Source organism: Xyrauchen texanus, chromosome 36 (genome assembly GCF_025860055.1).
Source record: "Xyrauchen texanus isolate HMW12.3.18 chromosome 36, RBS_HiC_50CHRs, whole genome shotgun sequence".
Lineage (NCBI taxonomy): Eukaryota > Metazoa > Chordata > Actinopteri > Cypriniformes > Catostomidae > Xyrauchen > Xyrauchen texanus.
Window position 1 is genome coordinate 22,924,756 of NC_068311.1, and position 26,277 is coordinate 22,951,032.

Genomic DNA, 26,277 nt, shown 5'->3' on the forward strand with positions numbered 1-26,277 from the left:
TGTAAGTGGCATAGAAGTGGCCGTCCAGCCAATATGACTCAAAGGGCACACCGCAGAATGCTCAATTAGGTAAAAAAGAACCCTAGAGTGACAGCTCAAGAATTGAAGGAATCTCTGGAACTGGTTAACATCTCTGTTCATGAGTCTACTATATGGAAAACATTAAACTGGCATGCTGTCCATGAAAGAAGCCACTGCTTTCCAACAAAAGCATTAGTGCACGCCTGAAGTTTGGCAACAGCCACCTTGACAATCCAAAATGCAACTGGGAAAATGTTTTGTGGACTGATACACTAAGGTTGAATTGTTTGGGAAGAACATGCAGCATTACATATGGAGTAAAAAAGGTCACAAACCAACATGAATACATCATCCCAATGGTGTTTACGATGGAGGGTGCACCATGATTTGGTCTGCTTTGCGGTCTGTACTGCTTGCCATCATTGAGGGAAAATTACTTCCAAGTTTATGAAGATATCCTACAGGATAATATCAGGGTGGCTGGGCGCCAGCTGAAGCGGAGTAGAATTTGGCAGATGCAGCTGATCACTGACCCTAAACATCGAAGTTAATCCACTACAGAATGGCTTAAAAAATAAAGCAAATCAACCTTTTGGAGTGAAAATCAACTGTCCGAGCCCAGACTTTAACCCAATAGAGATGTTGTGGAATGACCTCAAGAGAGCCATTCACACCAGACATCCTAAGAATATGGCTGAGCTGAAGCAGTTCTGTAAGTAGTCCAAAATACCTTCTGAACGTTGTGCAGGTCTAATTCACAGCTACCAGACACGCTTGGTTGAAGTTATTGCTGCCAAAGGAGGATCACCAGTTATTAAATCCAAGGGTTCATTTACTTTTTCCACAGCACTGTGAATGTTTAATAGAATTAAAGATTAGAATTGTTTGTGTGTTGTTAGCTTAAGCACATTGTGTTTGTCTATACTTGTGATATTTTGTCACACAGCAGTTATTATGGTGTTGGTAGTTACTTTTTGAGTTATCAAGACTCTTTACTCTATACAGAGGAAAGCAAGCAGGGACCTCTTTGAGCCTGCTCTAGCCTTAATATTATACCCCTTCATCCTTCACTCAAGACCAAGATTTCAGCTTTGTTCCATAGCAGAGCTCAGGAAATAGCTATGACCTATTTCACCCAGCATCAAGCATATTTTATTCAGTTGCAAAAATGTTCAAATGCCCTTTTCTTACTGGAGTTCATAAAGATGATTTTATTGAGACACCAAAGAAAAAGAAGATACAACAAAAATGAAAATACTAATATGTAACACCCCCTTTATGCACATGAATAAACAAACACACTTTGTAGACACCTTTGCATCCCACAATCCAATAGGACAAACAGCATGTTCACAATTACATTTTAACATCTCTCAAAAGGCAGAATTTCTTTTTTTTTTTTTAATTATAATTATCAAGTGACATTTGACTTCACTGCAATCTGTCAAAGCTGTATAAAAATACCTAAGATGGCTTGTAGAGGACAATGCAGAGTAAAGACGTAAGAACTGCAGTTTTACATTCAGATTTGTATAGGGCAGTTCTGATTCCAAAGAGCTTCCTGCTGTATCATGGACATACATGTAAGAACTACTCGACTGAAAACTTAATCGGACTCGGTTGCCCTCTAGAACTCTAAAAGAACACACAAATCACCGTTTGAGGCAACATTTTCATTAATGTAGGTAACTATAGTCATATATCGTTCTTATTATATTTGTCTGTTCTTGCCTCTTGTGCTCTCTAAATCTAGGGCCTAAGATAGCATGAGTAAATTAGGTCTTAAATTTGACCACAAACCCGTGAAAGACTGACCACTGCCGATAATTACAGTCCTATAAGGTGGATTCAAGGAACAGGTGAGAAAGGGTCACTGGTTCTCCAGGGGATATTTCATCTTGTCCTCTAGTCTGTACATTTAACAGAGCTATTAAATTCAGAGGTCATAGTGAACAGGATCTCAGAGTTAATTTATTACCCTGACCACAAAAAAAGTAACATTTATAAAAACAGCATGACAATTGGAGTTCATTAACAAGAATCTACATATAAAGAACATGAGAGCAAAGGTGCATTTTAGGTGCCATCCAAACTCCAATCAAGCCAATCTCATCAGGCAAACTGAGAGTTAGCTAACATAATAAAAACATTAAAGTCAGACTTTAAAAGGACTTAAGGCACAATTTTTCAACATCAGCACCCTGAAATATCTTTGGTCTTATTCTTTCTCTGGAAACGTGTGTCTGAAGGGTCAAACCCTCTCTCTCTTTCCCCAAAAATGGCCCAGCTGGGGGTCTTGGCCATGTAATCCATCGCTGAGAAGTTCTTGGTGCCTCCGCTCTCCTCGAATTCCTGAATGAGTTCCTGGAAGCGCTCATAGTCAATCCACGTCCACCACTCCCCGTTCACTTTGAACTGCAGACAAACAGGAAAGAGTGGAGGTAAGAAAGACAGCAGGTGATAGAGTGCTCGCTCTGTGATGAATAACTCTCATACATGGCCACTCAGGTGAGGCTTGGAATGGGCCTTGCAGCCTGACAAGTGTTCTCTTTGACTAATGAGGCCTGACAAGCATATACACTGGCAACATGGCAAATTTCTTAAATAGAAATCCAAGACATAACTGAGATGGTGAAAGGAAATGGGCAATGAAAGATGCTTTCAGAGCACACTTTTGTCTTACTTTCAAAGACAATTTACTGTGGCTTTATACTTAACCATTAAGTAATTACGTTCACATAAACAATGGTGAGCATGATTTAGAGGTTGCATTTTCGCCCTACAATAAAATTTTTACTCCACTGATGGTTAGGTTTAGGGTTGGGTTAAGGTTTAATAAAAGTTAATAAAATATGCATTCCTGTTGACTGTATTACATAATCTACAACTAAAAATAAAACACGCTTTTGGTGCCACTCTGTAGACATTTCAACTGGAATCTAGAGCTCATGCATGCCCATATTTTCACAATCTTGTGAACTCATGGACACGCAAAAGTGACGCCATACCAAGTGCACCATTTGAAACCAGGGCCTGTGATGGGTTAAAATGGACAGTAACCGTAAATAACAGTAAACAACATGATTTGGATTAGGCTACTACTAACTGTATTTCAGACGAAAGACACAATTTTACATATTGGTTTCATTGTTAGACTTGTTGTTGCCTTTGTTGAGATGCAGGCCTACAGCCTGACCTTCAAGCATACCTTCTACTTCAACCACACCCAATCTAGACTTTCAAGCTTTGGTTCTGAACAAGGGAGTAGGCACAGCTTTTTTCTTCTTGTTTTCTCATCCCCTTCATTTAATCAATTTCCATCAGTGTCTGCAAACCATTCTCCACCACACGAGAGTAAAGAGTCATAGTGGGGAGCAGCCCTGATTACATTTCACACTGCACTGATGAGACGCTACAGTCTACTGTGATCCAAACTCAGCATGGTGATGCAATCAAGCTATAGTCACTGACTGCAGTTTTCCCTCTCTATCGCTATGTCTTTCTTTCCAAGACCTCCTTATTGCCACAAAATCAATTAAGGTGTAGTATATGTTACAGACCTTTCTGTGTGTGATTGGGTTGTTGGAGGCTGGGGTCAGGAGAATGGTTTTAGGTGTGAGAGACATTTTGCTTTAAGCCCTAAAGTTTCATGACTTAGCATAACTCTTTCAAAAGGGATGTCCTTTGTAGTCTAGACTTGAGGAAAGAAGTCAAAGGAACAAAAAAGGACGGTATATGTTCTTGTTGGTTGGCTCACCTGGAATACTTAAAGGAATAGCTCACCCAAAAATAAAAATTTCCATAAATGATTAACTCTTATGCTGGTCCACCTTTATGGAACACAAAAGGAGATGTTTTAATGAAACATTTTTTGTATTATCAATGCAAATAAAATACGATGCATGAGTCACATGGACTACATTTATAATACTTTTAGCTTTCAACCGCCAACATATGAAAAGATGGACTGCAATTTTAATAAAAAATATTTAGTTTTTTCCACATAAGAAAGTCATAAGGGTTAGAAACAACATGCAATAAATGATAACAGAATTTAGATTTTTTTTTCTCTCTTTTTCCCCACATAAAATTATTTTAACTCAAATAAAATAAACTTGGTACATATCTACTTATGTAATCAGTAGGATAATGAACAGTGTCCCTTCCTTAACTTCTGCAAAGTTGTGGTTTGGATAGAAGAGTCTAAAGAGTAAATTTAGCCACATAAATCTGCTTGTCTCATTGCACGTGTCCAAGAAACAGCTCGAAAGGAGGGCAAAATTCGAGTGGAAGTATAAAAATCCCATACATTTTCTCCATAGGTGAATTGATGTTTAACGATAAAATATTGCCACCCTTGGTAAATATTTCTCACTTTTCACCTTTAATTGAAATAAAACAATTGAAACTGTGGAAATATCTCATTATTAAATATTTTTCTCCAAAACGCACTGGCCATAATTATTGGCACACTTTTATTCAATACTTTTTGCAACCTCTCTTTGCCAAGATAACAGCTCCGTGTCTTCTCTTATAATGCCTAATGTGGTTAGAGATCACCTGGCAAGGGCTCTGAGATCATTCCTCCATAAAGAATCGCTCTAGATCCTTCAGAGGTCTGTTTTGGTGAACTTTCCTCTTCAGTTAACCCCACACATTTTCTGTGGGGTTCAGGTCAGGGGACTGGGGTGGCCATGGCAGAACCTTCATTTTGTGGTCAGTGAACCATTTTTGTGTTGATTTTGATGTTTGTTTTGGAACATTGTCATGCTGGAAGATCCAACCAGGGCCCATTGTGAGCTTTCTGGCAGAGGCAGCCAGGTTTTGATTTTGTATCTGTTGGTATTTGAATCCACGATGCAATGTATCCGAACAAGATGTCCAGGACCTCTGGCAGAAAAACAGTCCCACAGATTTAAGATCCAGCTCCACATTTTAAAGTGGACATTGGGTACTTAATCTCTGTGTATACTAAACCCATCTCTGGTGTTTGCTGCCAAAAAGCTCTTTTTTTGTTTCATCTGACCATAGAACCTGGTTGCATTTGAAGTTCCAGCAGTGTCTGGCAACCTGAAGACACTTGATTTTTTTGTTGGGTGAGAGCAGAGGCTTTTCTTCTTGAAACCCTCCCAAACAACTTGTGGTGATGTAGGTGATGTCTGATATATTTTTTGAGACTCCAGCTGTGATCCTTGGAGATTCTTTGGCCAATTGAACCATCCTCCTCACTGTGTGTGGAGACAATATAGACACGCGTCCTTTTTCAGGCCGATTCTTAATATCTCCAGTTGATTGGAACTTGTTAATTATTGCCCTGATGGTGGAAATGGGCATTTTCAATGCTTAGGCTATTTTCTTATAGCCACTTCCCATTTTGTTAAGCTCAACAACCTTTTGCCACACATCATAACTATATTCTTTAGTCTAACCCACTGTGATTGATGATTAAGGGAATTTGGCCTTTGTGCTACCTCATATACCCTTATACCCCTATATACCATAGAGGCTTTATATGGAGTTAGGATGAAAATAAGGTGCATTTCGAACTGTTCTGAGACCAGTGCAGAAAAACAGCACACTGGAGGTAAAGTCATTCACTAAATAGGGAGCAAGAGAGCATCCTATAGCTTTCCAATGAACCCAAGTGCATTCAATCCAAGCTTCCTATAAAAAGTTCAGTTTCAGGCTGCAGATGATGTCTGGACCACTCAACATGTTTGGCAGACATGGGACAATGATAATCAGTACTTAGATTCAGAAGTTATAATTTTATTTTAACATAGTTGGCAGTGGTTGGATGATGCTGGCCATTAATTTTTATTATGAATATATAAAACAGTTAGTTCCATTCCTCGAATCTGATTGGACGAGAGAAATTCCATGAGCACTGATGGTCTCACACCATCAGCACTCTGACACATCACTGTGTGTATCACTCCGCTTGTGTTCGTGCAGTTCTAAACTAAAGTGTAAGAGCAGTGCAGATGTGTTAAGAGCAACATTATATGTGTCTCTACATGTTTTATTTTCTTCATTACATATGTTAGCCAGCAGGTGGTGGCAAAAGATCATTTTTTGTGTGCAATATGAGCCAGTTGATGAAGTGAATTGAATCCGCATCAGTCAGTGTTTACATAAAACACTATATGATTGCTTGTATTACTACTACTAAAGCTAGGAAATAGCTTTAAATGGCTTTAAACAAACAACTTCAGCATTTCGGCTCATCACAGCTGAGAGACACAACAGACTGATTAATTACAGAACTAAAGGTGCTTACCTCTTACCGGACTTTCCACATTGGAGAGGACGTACTGTTTAAAATGGCAGAGAAGATTGCGGTTTCTATAGTGAAAGACTCTTGTGCACCGGCTACCACAAAATAGAGAAACCCCCGTGTGGACGGCTATTCTTCCACTGAGAAAGTTGACCTTCAGAAAGCTGACAACATCTCTGCTTGGGAGTGGCAACAGGTTATCGCACATTAGTGTTTATTAGGTGCAACTAGTTACAAATCAAAAAGAGAAATGGAAAATGCACACAGCAGTCATGCTTGGGTCTTTAACCTTGGGAGGTTAGGGATAGAGTCCCTAGGGAGACCTACCATGCGCTCAGAGTTTGTTCCTCAATGGAATGTGTCCTCATTATTTATAAAAAAAAAAAAAAATAAAAAAAAATATATATATATGTATATGTGTGTGTGTGTGTGTGTGTGTGTGTGTGTGTGTGTGTGTGTGTGTGTGTGTGTGTGTGTGTGTGTGTTTTTAATAGTGCTATTTCTGTTGAATAACTAAAACACCAATGATCTTGAAGGGAAACGATGCACGAATCAGAGAATCACGGCAAATGAGCCCAGCAGCGACCACACAATTCCACGACGAACGATGCAATCAAGTTGGTCCCCCTGCACTCTCAAACTACTTCTATATTAGTATATATCTGAATATGTTAAAAGGGCCTAGCAATAAACTTACATTTAAACTTAAAATTAAACTTTGTCTTTTTGTCCAATTTCCAAATAATTTTTGCTTCAAATCAAAGTTTGCAATGTTGTGATATACACATTATGGTTGATTTGATCATGGCTTGACACTATTTAATGAAGACAAAAATGAATGGAAAAATATTTTAAAAACAGTGTGGCTGTAAAAGTGTGTACTGTTGTGCTCTATTTTTCCGTATGTAACCCCTCTGTCAAGGCAGGGGCATCAGAAGTTTCAGAATAAAATTTAGGGTGTAATTGAGCAGTTCAGTCCTCTGGGGACATGTCTTTCTCAACTTCATGTTATGATTGCAAAGTAATTTGCTGAGGTGAATCACTCCACAGCCCCTCACAGACACTCAGCAGTCAGTGGATGAGGCCCTGCTCATCTCTGCGGGAAGGCAACGGATCAATTCTCAACCCCTCTTGAGAACTCCATCCCTCCTTGTCATTCTTGCACACAAGCGGTTTGGCTCTGCGCTCTCCCATGGGACTCACATTCCAACAGAAGTGCAGAAAAGTAACTTGAAGAAGCTGAACAATAATGTGCACTTAAGTTCTCCTTGAATGTCCTCTTTCTTACAAATAGCAAAGTAAGTCTGGTTTGTTCAGGATGATTCATTTTAATGAACTGGTAAAAACTAAAACAATGATAAACTGAATCATCTGTGTTCATGGTGGATTCCCTGCATGGCATTATACATCTTTTTTGTAGCGAAATAAACATTTATTTAAGTATTTCTGTTTATAACTTGTTTTTGATAGTTACATGTTGTTTTTATTAGTTGTTTATTATTTTATATGTATTATATATTTATTAACCACATCCTAATTGTCATATCCATTGTTTTTCATCTTTTTTGTATTTCTGTTTATAACTGGTTTTGATTAAGTTACGTGTAGTTTTTAATAGTTGTTTATTACAGTATATATTTATTAACTACATCCAAATTGACATATCCATTGTTTTTTGCCAGATAAATACTGCTTTTATGTGAATTATGTATTCTGAAAATTATTTAATTGAAAATATTATGATAACACTTTACAAGGGTGTATTTATTAACATTAAGTGCATAAGACAACATGAACTAACAATTAACACTTTTACAGCAGCATTTATATATCTTGGTTAATGTTAATTTATGAAAATACAATTGTAAGTTCATGTTAGTTCATACTGCATTAACTAATGTTAATGTATACAACTTCTGATGTTAGAAATGTATTCATGTTAGAAACATTATCCCAGATTAATAAGTGCTGTACATGTATTGTTCCTTGTTTGTTCATGTTAACTATTGAAGTTAACTAATGTTAACAAATAGAACCTTATTGTAAAGTGTTACTGGTTAGATTATATTATACAGATTGTAAAAGGGTGCCTTTTTGACTGCTGTTAGACTACTTTGAAACTGTAGCGAGCCAAGCTGCTCATAATTTAAAGAACATTAGTTTCCCAAACACTGTCCAACACTGAGCAGATAACAGGCTACTGAATTTTAGATGCTGTAAATGAGAAAAGTGGGAAACTGGCAGCTTTTTAATTTTTTTTGCAAGATTATCCATTTCTGCCACACTAACAGATGGCCATGCCATTGACAGTGTGTAATTTTAAGTTCCATTCATTTGTAAAATTGCCGCTGTGCAGCTAACTGGGAACACTAAGCATATGAGGCTAGTAAGAAAGTGTGGTTTGAGGTGGTACATCACCCAAAACAGATTGCAACTCCTAAACACTGTGTACCTCAGTTGAGATTAATGATGATCTGGACAGTATGGTGTGCTATGGGCCCTCTGCAGTCTCTCTAACAAACTTTATTCATCTATAATCTCACACTGGACTGTCAACATATTCTCCACAATATATTATTTCATTTATATATATATATATTTCATATACTCCTTACTTATGGTATTGTATATTGTGTATTGTATATTGTGTGTATTGTTTACTGTACATTGTATATAATTATTGTGTTGTGTAAGTATGTGTACATTTGATTTGTAAATTGTTTTGTGTATGTTGTTTACTGTAATTGGTCATGACTGCTTTGTTGCTCGGAACTGCACACAAGACTTTCACCTACTGTTGCACTTGTGTACATGGTAGTGTGACAATAAAGTGATTTGATTTGATTTGAAACAAAGGACTAAACAATTTGGCATCTGGTGCAGATACTGTGAGACTCCTTATTTTATTTACAAATGTGTGAACTAATGAATATTTAAAATGGTAGCTAAAGATTTCTTTTAAAAAAAAAACATACTGTGTGTTAAAGTTTAACTTTTATGTTGAACTAATTAATACTTAAAATGGTAGCCAGTGTTAATCTCATCATGAAATTTCAAGCAAAATGTTAGTTGACAAAGGGGATTTATTTAGTCAATGATAAGGAAGACGAGATGAAAAAGTCTTCTTGTCTAAACGTGAGGAATTCACAACAGAATTACTTCCAAAAAGTAGCTGATCCTTCAATATATTCTTTATGTGCTATTATTTCAGGAGTTTTCTCACGTTGTTTAATCGTGCATATTAATCGAGCAATATCTAGAGACCAGAATATTGTGAAAGCTTGCTTCATCACAAAAATTGTAAGCTGGAACCCAGTACTAGAAATGTCCTCTTTCAGGGTTGTGTAGACATCTCTCGTGCACTGGAACCCTATGCTTCACTTTTTTGGTCTATACCAAGTCAACCATACGAACTTCAGCTTCACAAAATGGGAACTCCTTTGAACACTTCCATGTTATAGTATTTTTTGCATTATGTGCATTTTTGTTTCTTTCAGTGAAAATTTACAAATGTTTCCACAAGTAAACTGGCTGCCAAAAGTTTGTAATAATGTACAGATTTTGCTCTTATGGAAAGAAATTGGTACTTTAATTCACCAAAGTGGCATTCAACTGATCACAATGTTTAGTCAGGACATAACATGAAAAATGACTATTACAATTTGAAATAAAATGTTCATAACTTAATAACTACAAAGAGTTCTCATTTAAAAATCCTCCACGTGCAGCAATAATAGATTTGCAGATCCTTGACATTCTAGCTGTCAGTTTGTCCAGATACTCAAGTGACATTTCACCCCACAATTCCTGTAGCACTTGCCATAGATGTGTCTGTCTTGTCGGGCACTTCTCACACACCTTACAGTCTAGATGATCCCACAAAAGCTCAATGAGGTTAAGATACATAACACTATTTTCTTATTATCTGTTGACCAATGTCTGTATTTCTATGCCCACTCATACCTTTTCTTTTTGATTTTCTGTTTCAAAAGGGGCTTTTTCCTTTGCAATTCTTCCCATAAGGCTGCACCCCTGAGTCTTCTCTTTACTGTTGTACATGAAACTGGTGTCGAGCGGGTAGAATTCAATGAAGCTGTCAGCTGAGGACATGTGAGGTGTCTATTTCTCAAACTAGAGACTCTGATGTATTATCCTCTTGTTTAGTTGTTCATCTGGACTACCACATCTCTTTCTGTCCTTTGAATAAAATCTTCAGTTTTTTGGCCATTTCAAGCCTTCATTCCTCAAAACATTTATTGACTGATGAGTTTCTAGAGAAAGTGGTTTCTTTTTTTATTGCCATTTTTTTTTTACCTAATATTGACCTTAAGACATGCCAGTCTATTGCATACTGTAGTATCACAAAAACAAACACAAAGACGATGTTAAGCTTCATTTATCGATCCAAATAGCTTTCAACTCTGTTTGATATAATGGCAAAAGATTTTCTAGTACCAAATTAGCAATTTAGCATGATTACTGCGTTTTTTTCCCATCAGTAATGTCCTAACTATACTTTGTGATCAGTTAAATGCCACTTTGGTGAATTAAAGTACCAATTTCCTTCCAAAACAGCAACATATGTTCATTACTCCAAACTTTTGGCCACCAGTGTACATAAAAACAAGTGATATATCCCACGGTCTAACGGGCAAGAGCGCAGTTTTCTAAACAGTGTCTATTGAGACGGCTTGCATTCACTGAGAGCACATGAAACTTATGACTCTTTCTCTCAGCTCACTTTCGTTCTGAAGGCTGAAGCCACTCTCCTCTCCTCCTGCTTGCTCCTCTGTGGCTCCTAAGGAACACTTTCCACACTTAAAGTGTGCAACCACTCATGACCTCTGTAGGCATGTTTGTAGGCAAACACCCACTGGTCTACAAAGTTTTGCATGGTGCGAGACTGCTAAGACCCCATCGACCTACTACAATCCCAGTCTGGGACAAAGCGCTGGTGTTAAATGTACTTAAAGGCTCCTCTTTGTAGACTATGCTGCAACTCGCTTTGGCATCAGTCAAACATGTTGGGAGACTTCAGGCCTTTCGGTCAGCAACTCCTTTTTAGAGTTCGCACCAGGCCTGCCAAGAGAGGGTTCAGTGGAGGCAACCCCCCTTTAGTACTTCGGTTATTACCCTGATGGTTTTCTTCACCTCCCTTTGAGATGGACTAGGCTAAGATACTACTGAACGAGTCAATTCAGAGTGTCTGAATAACTCTTTGTTTGCTTTGGAGGGCATTCACAGGGTTTGGCCATCTCCAAGCAAAATAATTCCCACAGGGTTGTTGTTGCCTGTTTTCTATTTGGCATTTCCCTATCAGTAGTATGCCATTGTGTAAAAGTGACCAAACTTAAAGGGAATGTCTTGGTTACTGGTGTAACATTGGTTCCCTAAATGGAGGGAAGCATACACTACACTGTGTAGTGGAGCCGCACTACAAATGTTTTGCTGTTTAGGTTACGAGAAAAGCATTCTTCCTCCAGTTGAAAAATTCTGATGGTATGGCGCTGGGCTCCAGCTAATATGCATGCAATGATGCAAGCATAGGACAGAGTGCCTAGTGTCACCAGCCAATAAAATTGGTATAGGGTTTCAGTCACTGGCCATAGGAGGAACTCCCACATCATCAGCTACTGACACAGCGTCTCGTTCCCACCTTTCATGGAACCAAGTTTACACCAGTTCACAAGACATTTTCAAGCCTTCTTCTCTTCATTCCTGTAGAAAGTCGAGCTCAAGGGAGTCATTTCAGAACAAGGCAAGTGGGGGAATGCTTTATGAGGACACAGTGCATTAACTTCACTAAGTGGTCACCGCGAGACAGAGAAGAGTTGTAAATTCATACAGAGGTCTTACCTCACCAAGAACACCATGGATAACGGGCAGAATGTTTGCAACTCTGAAGTAAGTGAAAACGAAGGCGGCAGCTAAACAAAGTTAATGCTATGAAAATACTGTTGGTGACCTTCCAAGGTCCTATGTTAAAAATGGCTTCTTATTACAGCAACAATGCACCTTTTTAGTACCCTTGTGAGTCATGGCCGAGCCAAACAGAGGCAGAGTCCCTGTGGTAAGGAATGACGTGGTAAGGAATGATTTTTCACATCAAATTCAATGCCCTTTCATCCATCTGTCAAAAGCAATGCAAAGAAAGTTCTTAAAACCCCAAAGGAAAGCAGCCTTCATCTGCAAGGCTCGGTGGCTGGCTTTGTCACACGGACATTTGAACTTCAACAGCAGCGGGAAAGTCTGATTGGTGAATTTGGTGCACAGGAAGCCACAGCATCAAAATGAAAATAAGAGAACTTAGATAAAATGGGTACACACTCCACCCCAACATTAAAGAAATAGTTCATCCAAGAAACTGAATATTCTGTCACTATTTAATCTCTCATATTGTTCATTCAAATCTGTATGACTGATATTCATGTGAACAAATCTCTAAGACGTTTTGAAACTGGATCAATGAATTCACTGAAAAAGTTCTGACCTGAAAGAACTATTAATTTACATACATTGGTACATACTCTCAGGAACTCTCACACATGCACCAATGAAAGCTAGGGTTAATGTCAAGATTTTCAGTGAATAACTTCTCGGTCCGTTTCTCACCCAAAGATATTGTATGGCTTTAGAACAGTGGTTCACAACCCTGTTCCTGGAGCCCTCCCAACACTGCATATTTTGTAAATCTCACTTTCTGACGCACCCAATTCAGCGCTGTGTCTGAAACCACCCCTATCCACTATGTAGTGTATTATTTCTCTATAGTGTGCATTCGATGTACACTCGATGCTGGTTAATTGCCCATAACCCACCACGGGGAGAGGGAGCACATGCAGAAGAGAGAGAGAGAGTGGGCGAGAGTGTTTACTGCTTCCTTCACTCCTGCAATGTTTTATTTCAGGCTTAATGTATTAAATTACTTTTGACAAATCATTACTGGATTAAAATAACATAATAAAATATAGAGAGGCAAAACATAATTTTTTTTTACAATTTTGCCATTAAGCTGAAAAATTATTTATTTACTAAATAATTCACTTAGGTGTTATTATTTTAACTTAGGAGACATCACACAGTGGATGATCACAGTGGGGCTCCAGGAACAGGGTTGACAACCACTGCTTTAGAAGACTTGTAATATAGTGCACATGCCATATGTTCTACTTTTATGGTGCTTTAGCGTGCTTTCTCAAGCTTAATATCTCCAGTCCACATTCATTCCAAATGCATGAAAAAAAAGTGACCAATACATGCTTCAAAATTTGTCATTTTGTGTTCCATTGAAGAAAATATTTCAGACTGCTAGTCTAAAATGTTATAAGGAACTTGAACTTTTAAAAATGTGTCTGTAAAAGACACCTGCGTTCTATTCTATGCATTGTGCAGTATCTAGCTTTCTTTAGCGCAAGAATGCTTTTGGTGTGAACAGAATCTTAGCCTTTTATTGCTGACATCAACGTCATGCCACTCCTCCCTCTTTGCTTTGGGCTCACAATCAGCCTCCTTTTAGGCTGCCCACAAACAAAACACAACCATCTTCGCCAAAGAGAGGGCAGTGGATAACCAAGCACATTCTTATGCTTGTGTGGGTTTCAGTGAAGGTCTGCTCTGTACACTTACACGGATTAAGATTCTCCACTACTGCAGCTCATTTGGAGCCATCATCTCTGAAGATGTGCATGATGAGACAGGAGAAGAATGGAAATGTTTGGTAGAATGTTAGGGAATGTCTGCCTCAGTCACTATTAACTTTCATTGTATGGAATTAAGATGCAAAGAAAGTGAATGGGGAGTGAGGCTGTCATTCTGCTTAACACCTGTTGCACCCACATAAGAAACAACTTTCCCTTAAAGCACCCATTATGGAAAAAAATTAAATAAAATGTGGCATCAAGAAACTTCTAGATATTTGATGGTACAATATTGAGTTAAATGGGTCTGACAGGGAGAAAAAGATCTATGATGCTTTTAAACAGGAGCTCGTTGAAATAGCTGAAGAAGCAAAACCGATGAGAACAGTGTGCATCCATAACAAGGCTTTGCATTTTTTAGTAAGCAAAACACTCCACTGGGTGCAATTGAGATTTTCAGAAGAGAAAAACTCACCATAGAAACACACTCATAAATTTATGGTACTTGATTAAAGAAAATACAAATAACAAATCATAAAAGGATATTGGAAACCCATTTAAGAATTTTTTTTTGTAAGAGTAGAATGCTGGTAAGGGCTTCCTGCCTACGCAGACCATTAGAGAAGCTGTCACAGGAAACAAATGTAAAATGAGTGTGGCTGTAACAATGACTAGAGCAGTGTCAGGAGATGGCACAAAAGCAAGGTTTAACCCTTCACCTGAATGTCAGTTTAATGCAAGTACCCTTATCAACACTTTCTTTTCAATGACATTTACAGATATGGCAGTGCATCGGCTTTAAGTGGCTTAAGACAGTAAAGGAAATTACAGTACAAGCTCTGTTCCTGTGATACAATTTGCAAGAGTAGAAAAACAATTACCCTCTTTCTACTATTTCGGTGCTTGTTCTCATGCCTACTATTGGCCAACAGTTCAGAGTAATCCATTTTGCAATCGGGTTTATCAATCTTTTTGTGGTTGTGTAAAGGGTCATTCACACTGGTCCTGGTCTTGTATTCCATCTGGGATATGTACTAATTGCTTGTCTAAATCATCTAGTTTTGTGTAAACTAGAGTTGTTGTCATTTGGAAAACTTTACTAAGTGTGGATAGGTGCCAAGCATGTCAGTGGAGTGTTACCTTGTGGTGTGCGAGTAACAGGCAGTTGGAGTGCTCGTGTTCACAGGCGATTTCATAGTCTGGTAGCAGGTTGGCCAACTGCTGCACGAAGTAGATGACCTCCTCGTGCCAGGGCACATTGGCCATGGTCAGGCTACTGGCTGAACTCTCTCCACAGTACGTCACTCCCTAGAGGTAAGGCAAAAAATTAAATATATAAATAAATCATCAAAGCTACAAACGTAGCACAATCAAATCTCATCATAAAAGTAGCCTTATGAAATGGATAGATTCAAATCTATATTCTAAATGGATAAGCTGCGTTTAAAGCCATTGTCAAATGTCAATAGATGCCAACAGATGTTGCAACATTGCTTTTCAACCTTAAACAGCCCTACAGTTACACTGATGAACAATATTACTTAGTGGAAGAACTGTTTATTCTTATTATTATTACTTATAATAAATGCAACTATTGACCATTGCTGTCTTTATCATATTGCTGCCATTTATTAAAAAATAAATAAAAAAACCTGCTCAAGGCTGTGTTTTTGGCTTCACATATTACCTAGGAACACCCTTTACCTGTGGTAAAATCACTGTAATGCATGCAATGGTATGTTTTCTCAAAACAGCAGATTTTTTTCCAAAATCTCATGACTTACTTTCTTCTGTGAAATACAACAGGAGAATATTTAAAGAATTTAATGGTCGCTCTTTACCACGCAATTACAATGAATGGGGACTGGAGTTTTCAAGCTTCAAAAAGTAGTTGTGATTCACTGAAAATCGTGAAGGGATTTGTTCATGAATTTTAAGGAGAACTAGAGCACATAAATTTTGGGCACAAAGTTATCGTATGACTTCAGAAGACAGAATACAACACAATATTTATGAATATTGAAAGCTCCCATCCCGTTCATTATAATTGCATTGTAAAAAGCAGTACCGGTACATTCTTAAAAATTACTCTTTTTGTGTTCCATAGAATAAAGTCATGAGGATGAGTAAATTATGACATCATTCTCATTTTGGGGTGAACTATTCCTTTAAGACACTTTAAAACAGGTGTTGTAGATTTAGCTGTTCCTCACTTTAAAAAGTAGGGACAAAAAAAATGCTCTAAAACATATCAGCACACACACATAGCCCAAGGATACGGCATCACATGGAGGCTCATTTGGTTTTTCTATGGATGATGCAGACAGAGACGGCCAGATCATTTCATTCAACACCCACACATGCACGCACGCACGCACGCACACAATACAATAGTCACATCACACCTCATAGATGCTGCCGTGATCAGGACAAACGTTCAATAAAGGTAGCCTGTGCCACATGCAGGGATGCAAATTCAGCTTACATGATGATAAGAGGAATCAGATATTTACAGTCATGTACTCTGATTGGGTCCTCAAAAAAACAAAACTGTTTGAACCTTCACAAATTATGATAAGTCATTAATATCCTTGGCAACCACAGAAGTGACACATATCACCGCTGGATGAAAACAGGACTCATTTGTGGTGTGGTCACCATTAGTTAATGGGTCTGGTTGTGTGTAGGAGTAGCTTTGCTGTTGAAAAAACATTACTCATCCTGCAATACTGTAAAAGCTCATTCTGCAAGGCTTTATCTCATTTCAGCCCTCATCACTCTGAGCTACTATGAGTCTATTAAGCTGGACAATCGATAGACAAAGGTCTCAAGCCGAGGCTAGAAAGGATAAAGAGAACCATTCACATGCTTTACATCAGGAAGAGATGTGGTCACTGAACACATATCAATTACAGACATCATTCATCAGAGGTTTAAATGAACAAAAGACCACAAAACCAAAAGAATTCAGAAATAATTTCAAAATCAACTTTTTGCTACACTTGCTGGGTGAATTGAGATAATTTGTCTTACCGGCCATGAAACTCCATTTTGCAATATTTTTATTACAAATATATATTTTGTCCTGATGATAGTTATTTCCCTTGAATATTAATGACAGTCAATGCAAATGCTGAGTGCAATCATTTATAAAAACATCAACCTTTAGAGGTATTCAGTAAATACAACCCTGCCTTTATTCAAATATTTCATAACACTGTGGAGAAAAATAAGTTTAAATCCATTTAACAAAATAATTTTATATCTGGGTGACATCAATAACATCAAATAAACCTTTAAGCTCTGAGGGTGTTTTTAAAAATGTCCCATTTTAGTGGCATACCCATAATTAAAGGCTTATAACTCGACAAAAAAAAAAAAAAGGAAAAGAAAAAAAAAGAGGTGTTGATAAAAAAAGTGTTAGGCATAATTTTAAGGAAAACTTTTCAAATGTTTTAAAGATACAGATTATGATAACATTCTGAGACTCATGGCCTAAAAATTGCAAATATTAACTTTTTTCTTATTTTTCTGATTTGACATTATATCTCTCGGGTTGTAAATAAAGTAGCTCAGAAAAACTGCTTTTGTTTTGTTCCCCATCATGTCACCTGTAAAAGAGTAAAAAATTATACTGATTCAACAAAGCAATCAAAAGTAATAGCATTACAAAAATAAATGTATCCTAGTGTCCAAAAACATCTTCAAATGTCCAAAAGCCTCTCCAAACAAATAAAACAATAATTTTACAAAATAACTAATTACACATGCAAATACAACAATGACTAAAGGTTTGCTCTTTCTCCAAAGCATGCAGACATCAGCAACAAGATTCCATTCAGTTCCATTCTGTCATTTTATTTGTGATCACATTTTTATTCACAACTGTAAAGTGTTAATAAACAAACATGCCAAGAGGATTACAGAAGAAATGACATATTGGACAGTGTTTTTTTCTTTGTTGAAACTCCACTGGCCCTCCCCTGGTGACCATGTTACCCTCACTCCCCGTCCACTCACTCTACTCTTTTAATGAGTGTTATTGTGAAAAGTGTGTAACAAAGTAATTAACCCCGCCATACGCAAACTAATAAGAGTGAACAAAAATGACATAGATCTTACAGACAATTGCATATGAGACGCTTAAGGTAATTACATCCCTTGCAACAGCACTTTAATTTGAGAGATGACCCTTGTCCATGCAACAATAGTATTTTGGGTGGCTCCATGTATTCTTGCAACAGACAATTCCATGTGCAGAATGTCTGAGATCGAGAACATCCAATGAAATATGGCCAATGAAGTGGAGGTTGCCAGCATAGGGCAAGCATTTTCTTGGCTGCTGTTAGTCCAGCAAAATAATTTTCTTTTGTATCAGAGAAAAACTGAGGGATTAATCATCATTTAAAAGCAGTAGTTTAAGGCAGCATGGTATATCAATTTAAAGAATCTCTTTTAGAGCTCCAGATATCTGTCTCCAAAAGTTTTAGACATCAGGACAGTCCCAGAACATGAGTATAAGTGCCCATGGATCCACCGGAGCAAAAGTTGCAATTCAGAGAGGAGGAGAGTTTCATCAAATATTTCCTGGGGGTAAAATGCATCCTATGAACCATCTTATAATGGATTATTTGGTGATTGGGATTTTTAGAGACATGCCTGAGATTGGTCCATAGAGATTCCCAGCAAACATCGCATCCATCGGTTTCTGTCCCTGTGTTACACAAATCTCTATGCCAAATGTTTGTAATTGGTAGCCGTTTATAACAGGCTTCCAGAAACAACATATATAATGTGGACACTATATTCCTTGTCCCTTCTTTTGCTACTAGAATGTTATGCATAGTAAGACAGGGGATATCGGTATCCCATGGAACACCATATGCTCGCATGGCATATATTAAACGTAGATAAAAGAAAAGGGAAGACCCTGGTAAAATGTATTCTCTTCTGGGATCATTACAAATCCGTAGGCCATCTTTCCCCTATATGCCAGCTAAAATATGAATACCTCTATCACTCCACTCTGAAAATACAAAAGGTTTATTATCTGTGAGAATTTTATCATTACTAAACAACAGGGAATTAGAATGCCATATAGAGTCATTATGAGAAAGCTTTGATGTGCCACACCAAATAGACAGAATGTAGGCTATTATAGGTCCAAATCATAATTTTGCGTTCTTCAATGGTAGGCCAGAGTATATCAAATCCTGTAACCTGTCGCCAAAAGACCAAAGACTCAGGGTTCAGCCAGACTGTTCAGGGATGCAAAATGAATGCCCAATGATATTATAAAAAATTTGGTGAGGCAAGGCCTCCAGCATCTTTGTTCCACTTCAGTGTTGTTTATTTTAGTCGAGAGGGTTTGCTGTTCCTAACAAACTTGGAAGGTAACTTTTGAAGTTTTGCTCAATAGTCTGTAGTGGGTGATAATGGCATCATAGAAGAAGACTTGAGCTAGCAAGGATAACGGTAATGCAGACTAATGAGTTAGATCCATCTCTATATGATTGTATATTCTTTGAAAGTTTTTAAAGCTATGGTATGCAAAGACGGATAAATCTCGACATCCAGATATTTGAAACTAGATACTATTGGGATACAGGTGGGTAGACCAGATTGGGAAGTTGAGTTATTTAAATGCATCAATGCTGATTTATTCCAGTTGATTTTATAACCAGATAAAGAACTAAATAAATTAAATATAGAAAGAAAATGTGGTAGAGTTATTAGTGTCAATAACATATAGCAAAATATCGTCCACATACAGAGAAATCCAATGTGACGTATTACAAATAGTAATTACAAATTGCAGCAAATAACAGAGGGGAGAGGGGACACCCCGGCGAGTCCTGCATGAGTTCCCTTGGACTCAAGATGGCGTCGAGTATGGCTGCTGCATTGCGAGCTCCGTTACAACACTGCGGTTTATTGTTTGTTTTGTTTACAGTTCTTAGTTTTTTTGTCTTGGATGTTGTCTGCCTTATTGTTTACGACAGACAAACGCTTTTGGACATTGGTTCTACAATTACACATCGAAAACCGGACTTCAAATTCCTTAATGCCGACCCGCTGTTTACAAACACGCCGGCGGAGCCCTTTGTCTGGGCTGCCCGGCCGCGGAAACACAGAAGGAAAAGAGGAAAACGAGCCGGTGTTCTCATCAGAGTAAGACGTCGTGCAAATCGACCCCCGCTACCCAGTATACTACTGGCAAATGTTCAGTCTCTGGACAACAAGCTCTGCGAGCTGAGAGCGCGGATCTCTTTCCAACGAGAGACGAGAGATTGCTGTGTTATCTGCCTTACAGAAACCTGGCTGGCTGCGGAGATTCCAGACTCGGCCATCGAAATCACGGGCTTTTCAACACACGAGGGGACCGGGTTTTAGACCATTGTTACTCTCCTTTCCGGGATGGCTACAAATCCCTCCCCCATCCCCCATCGCCCATTTGGCAAATCTGACCATTCTTCCATTCTACTTCTACCTGCTTACAGGCAGAAACTAAAACGGGAAGCACCCACCCTCAGAACGATCCAGTGCTGGTCAGGCCAATCAGACTCTGCGCTACAAGACTGTTTTGATCACGCGGACTGGGAGATGTTCCGGTCCGCCTCTGATGACGACATCGAGGTTTACGCTGACAGCGTAACGTGTTTCATCAGGAAGTGCGTAGAGGACGTTGTTCCGACCAAAACTATATGGATATACCCCAACCAGAAACCACGGCTTAACGGCGATGTTCGCGCGACACTCACTGCGCGAACCTCCGCTTTTAATTCTTCTAACAAGGAGGAGCATAAACAAGCCAGTTATGCCCTCCGTAACACTATCAGTGAAACCAAACGCCAGTACAGGCACAAACTTGAAGGTCAGTTCAACACCACTGACTCCAGAAGTATGTGGCAGGGAATTAACACAATCACGGACTACAAACGGAATAAAGTTTCCGCCATGAACACCGCTGCATCTCTCCCGGACGAACTTAATACATTTTATGCTCGTTTCGAGGACTACACCACCGCCCTCGCGGAGAGAGCACTCGCGGCTGACGCTACAGAGGTTGGTTCACTCTCCGTCTCTGTTGTGGATGTAACCCGATCCTTCCGACGGGTGAACATCCGTAAAGCTGCGGGTCCAGACGGCATTCCGGGCCGCGTCATCAGAGCGTGCGCGAATCAACTGGCTGGTGTTTTTACGGACATTTTCAATCTGTCCCTCCTCCCTGTCTGTAGTCCCCACATGCTTTAAAACATCAACCATTGTGCCTGTACCAAAGCAAGCCACAATCACTTGCTTAAATGACTGGCGTCCTGTTGCTCTGACCCCCATCATCAGCAAATGCTTCGAGAGGTTAAACAGAGATCACATCTGCTCTGTTCTGCCCCCCTCTTTGGACCCATTGCAGTTTGCCTACCGCAACAACCGCTCCACCGATGATGCCATTGCATCTACAATACACACTGCTCTCTCCCATCTGGAAAAAAGGAACACATATGTGAGAATGCTGTTTGTAGACTACAGCTCAGCATTCAACACCATAGTGCCCTCCAAGCTTGATGAGAAACTCCGGGCTCTGGGCTTAAACAGCTCACTGTGCAGCTGGATCCTGGATTTCCTGTCAGGCAGACGTCAGGTGGTTAGAATGGGCAGCAACACCTCGTCATCACTGACCCTCAACACTGGAGCCCCACAGGGCTGTGTTCTCAGCCCACTCCTGTATTCCCTGTACACACATGACTGTGTGGCAACACATAGCTCCAATGTCATCATTAAGTTTGCTGACGATCACGACGGTGGTAGGTCTGATCACTGACAATGATGAAAGAGCCTACAGAGAGGAGGTGCACACTCTGACACGCTGGTGTCAAGAGCACAACCTCTCCCTCAACGTCAGTAAAACCAAGGAGCTTGTTGTGGACTTCAGGAAGAAAGATGGAGAACACAGCCCCATCACCATCAATGGAGTACCGGTGGAGAGAGTCAGCAGCTTCAAGTTCCTCGGTGTCCACATCACTGAAGAACTCACATGGTCCATCCACACTGAGGCCGTTGTGAAGAAGGCTCACCAGTGCCTCTTCTTCCTGAGACGGCTGAGGAAGTTTGGAATGAACCAACACATCCTCACACGGTTCTACACCAGCACTGTAGAGAGCATCCTGACTGGCTGCATCACTGCCTGGTATGGCAATAGCACACACGCACAACTGCAAAGCCCTGCAAAGGGTGGTGCTGAACTGCCAGGAACATCATCGGAGGTGAGCTTCCCTCCCTCCAGGACATATATACCAGGCGGTGTGTGAAAAAGCTCGGAGGATCATCAGAGACTCCAGTCACCCGAGTCATGGGCTGTTCTCACTGCTACCATCAGGCAGGCGGTATCGCAGCATCAGGACCCGCACCAGCCGACTACATGATAGCTTTTTCCCCAAGCAATCAGACTGTTGAACACTTGATCTATCAGGATCAATAATCAGCACTGCACTTTATTCAGCTGTAATCTCACACTGGACTGTCAACATATTCTCCTCAATATACTACTTCATATATATATATATATATATATATATATATATATATATATATTTCATATACTCCTTACTTATTGTATTGCATATTGTGTATTCTATATTGTATTCTATATTGTGTGTAATGTATATAATTATCATGTTGTGTAAGTATGTGTACATTTGATATGTAAATTGTGTTGTGTAAGTATGTTGTTTATTGTAATTGGTATATGTCTCGTCACTGTCATGACTGCTATGTTGCTCGGAACTGCACACAAGAATTTTACCTACTGTTGCACTTGTGTACATGGTAGTGTGACAATAAAGTGATTTGATTTGATTACAACAGCAAAGAGCAGATGCATCCTGTTGTGACCATCGCAGAGAGATTAACGTATAAAACTCACATTGATAAGCTCTCTGCCAAGCCGTAAACGCTCTAGTACTGTCCAGGGGTATCGCCAATCCAACCTATCAAAAGGCTTTTTCGGCATCTAGGGACAGTATAGGACATGGTGAGTCAATATCGCTGGCCACATAGATGATATGTAGTAGTCGGCGCACATTATAAACTGCCCGGCATGATTTGATAAACCCAGTTTGATCGGTATGTACTAATTTAGACATAAAACGGTCAAGGTGAGAGGCTAACACTTTAGCATACAATTTGACATCACTGTTCAGAAGGGATAGTGGTCTATAATTTCTGCATTGCGTTAAGTCTTTATCAGGCTTTGGAAGTAGAGTAATAATGGCCATGTTGGCACTATTATTAAAGGAGCCCACTCGAATAGAATGATGAATCATATTTAGTAACGTTTGCCCCAATTCATCACAAAAGAGGAGGTATAATTCAGGAGGGATACCATCCCATCCTGGTGATTTCCCCTTCTTCATGACTGTAAGAGCCTCCTTAAGCTCTTCTAAAGAGATTGGGGCATTCAACATTGCTGCTGCTTCCTCTGAGAGATACACCTTGAAAAAGTTAGTGCAAGTGGTATCATCAAAGACTACATCCGACTAGTATAATGACTGATATAAAAGTTTAAATTCTTCATTAATACCCTTGGGTTCACTAATCAGGCCATCAGTGGTTTGAATTGCCATGATGTTAGAGTACTTTTCATTGCTCTTCAGCCTAAGTGCCAAAAGGTGGCTTGGTTTTGCCCCATTAAAATAATAGGTTATCCTGGTTTCGTTTATCAGAAACTCAGCTCTGCACCACAGCAAAGAGCTGCTCTGTGCGTGTTATAGTTATTTCTTGTTGGTTTCTGTCAGAATATGATTTCTGTTGAAGGCCCTCAAGCCAGCTCAGTTCTGTCTCCAGAGTGCCTATCAAATTTAATCTAGTTTTATTTAAATGAGTTGCAAATGAGATTGAGAAATCCTGTATGCACCCCTTTACAGCATCCCAGAGAAAGCGGGGATCGTCTACCGAACAGGTATTCACCTCTAGGAACCACCATAATTTCTCTTTCAGTGCTGCGCAAAACACTTTGTCCTTAAGCAACGTGTTGTTAAAGCACCAGCATGCAGCCTCTGTTGGTGTAGATGTAAGAGAAATTGTGAAACATCAGCCACCATATTCATATCAGCACCAATGATAAGAAAACAGTCCAGAATTTGCAGATGGGTTGTAGTTAAAGTAGGAAAAAATCTTTATCAAAATGTATCTGAGCATAAATCAAAATAAAAGTAAAATTATGGCCTGCGATGTGAGCTTCAATGTATGACACTCTGCCAACCTCATCAATATACCTTTCCTAAATATTAAAAGGAAGTCTTCGTCTCAATACCACAAGTAAAACTCGTGATTTACTATCTAGGCAGGCTGATGCGACAACGTGATAGAATTTGTTAGAAAACCTCTGTATATCACTTTTCTCCAAATGAGTCTACGACTCTCAAATGCTGTATACGTAGATAGTCCAGGCACATGGCTCTCTTAATAGGGCTGTTCAATCAGCTAACATTCAAGCTGATTATATTAAGGCTCCTGTATTCATTTTTATGATTGCAAGATAGATTATTCCAATAGACAAACACAATACTGCTAAAGGAGAGAAACCCACCCACCATGGTCGCCACACCGCCCACAAACACCCTACAACCCAAAAAACTAAGAACAAAACTACCAGAGAAGAACCACTCCCAGGAAATAAAAACAAAATACAAAAAAACAACCGTTGGACAACGTGGCCCTGAGAAAGGTGGCAGACAAACAGGAACCGCTTTTGTCCCCCCCATCTGTCAAAATACTAATACTGAAAATGGCACAAATATTATCAGAGGCCCTCAATGAAAAATAAATGGTAACGTTGCGATTTACAATAATAACTGAACCGATTATCCAAAGACAGTCCTTTTGGTGGTATCTGGGATGACACCTTAAACCATCTGCAACATTCTGTGCACCCAGACCACCCAAAAAGTCCTCGACCGCCAATGGAGATTTGAAGATGTGCTGTGTCGTGCCTCAAGTCAGTTTAAGCTGTGCCGGATACATCAGAAAAGTTTGAAAGCTCAATTTCTGTGACTTGCATGGTGGGGGTTTACTGCGCGCGCATTGTAATCCGTGGTGAATCTGATGTTCCTCCCATCAACTTTGAGTGGAGATTTCCTGGCAGCCCTGAGAATCAGATCGTGGTCGGTTAAATGCAGCATCTTCATGATGACTGTTCGGGGCCTAACCAAATTGTTTGAGGGGCCTATACGGTGCACTCTCATAATCTCCGGTTTTGCCTCAGCCAGCATGAACAACCCTCTCTACCCATATTTGGATTACTTTTACCTCTGGTTGCAGTGATCTGAATCCTAATTCCTAATAGTCAACAGACAAATCACCCTGCAGCTCTTGCCTGGTTGCCCACTAAAGCTAAACAGGGTTGAGCCAGGCCAGTCCCTGGATGGAAGACCTCCTGGGTAAAACTAAGGTTGCAGCTGGAAGAGGTATTAGGGAGGCCAGCAGGGGGTGCTCACCCTGTGATCTGTGTGGGTTCTAATGCCCCAGTATAGTGGCGGGGACATTATTTAGCTTGCATATGTCCTTATGCAGGAAGATTGTGAATCGCCAAAAACAAAAAAAGAATGTGAAAGTTGCGATTTTATAAAAAATTTAACCACTAGAGTCTTATGGATAACTATTATGTTGTCCATAAGCATGTAACTTTTTGGAGCTTCAGAGTTTTGGTACCCATTCACTTGCATTGTATGGACCAACAGAGATTAGAAATTCTTCCAAAAATCTGCGTTCAGCTGAAGAAAGTCATACACATCTTGGATGGCATGAGGGTGAACTATTCCTTTAAACAACAATGAAAAACCTCTGATATCTGACAGCATGAGTAAATATGGTGTGTACCTACTGAATACATCATACGTGTATTGAGAAATGTATAAGGTGTTGAGAAATGTGAATATAAGAAGCAGCTGTTGGGTGCAGTAATTATCAGAGGGGTGAGCTGCACTCAGCCAAAACAGCTGGAGGGGCAAAACAGCTCCATAACTCATAGAAACACATCAAACTACCACTGAAATTCATTACACTCCATATAAATCACCACTCTGTTCCACATCCACAAAAGTGGCCAAATATACACAAGACAATATACTGCCATTGCTGGTGATTTGATGACTGGCTCACTAGAGCCCAACAGAAGAAAATTAGATGTCAATACATCTGATGATTGGCTATACATAAACATGACTAATGGCTGGGAGAAACCAGTCATCTGATTTCATATGAACAAAGCATAATTTGTCTAAATAAATAAGAGTAAAGAAATGGAAGTATTGAAAAGGATGACTTGTAAAGTTTAAAAGATAAGGA

At 39.3% G+C, this 26,277-nt stretch overlaps 1 protein-coding gene across 1 annotated transcript in view; it reads right to left on the minus strand.

The window, feature by feature from the left end:
• Window positions 1–1,203: 1,203 nt before the first annotated feature.
• Window positions 1,204–26,277, minus strand: part of LOC127629980 (S-adenosyl-L-methionine-dependent tRNA 4-demethylwyosine synthase TYW1) — a 99,688-nt gene continuing 74,614 nt past the window's right edge. Inside the window, exons 15-16 of the mRNA XM_052107330.1 lie at window positions 15,076–15,243; window positions 1,204–2,436 (exon numbers count right to left, since the gene is read on the minus strand). Coding sequence (XP_051963290.1) covers window positions 2,215–2,436; window positions 15,076–15,243 — 390 coding nt within the window. The 3' untranslated portion in view covers window positions 1,204–2,214. The remainder of the gene's footprint in view (window positions 2,437–15,075; window positions 15,244–26,277) is intronic.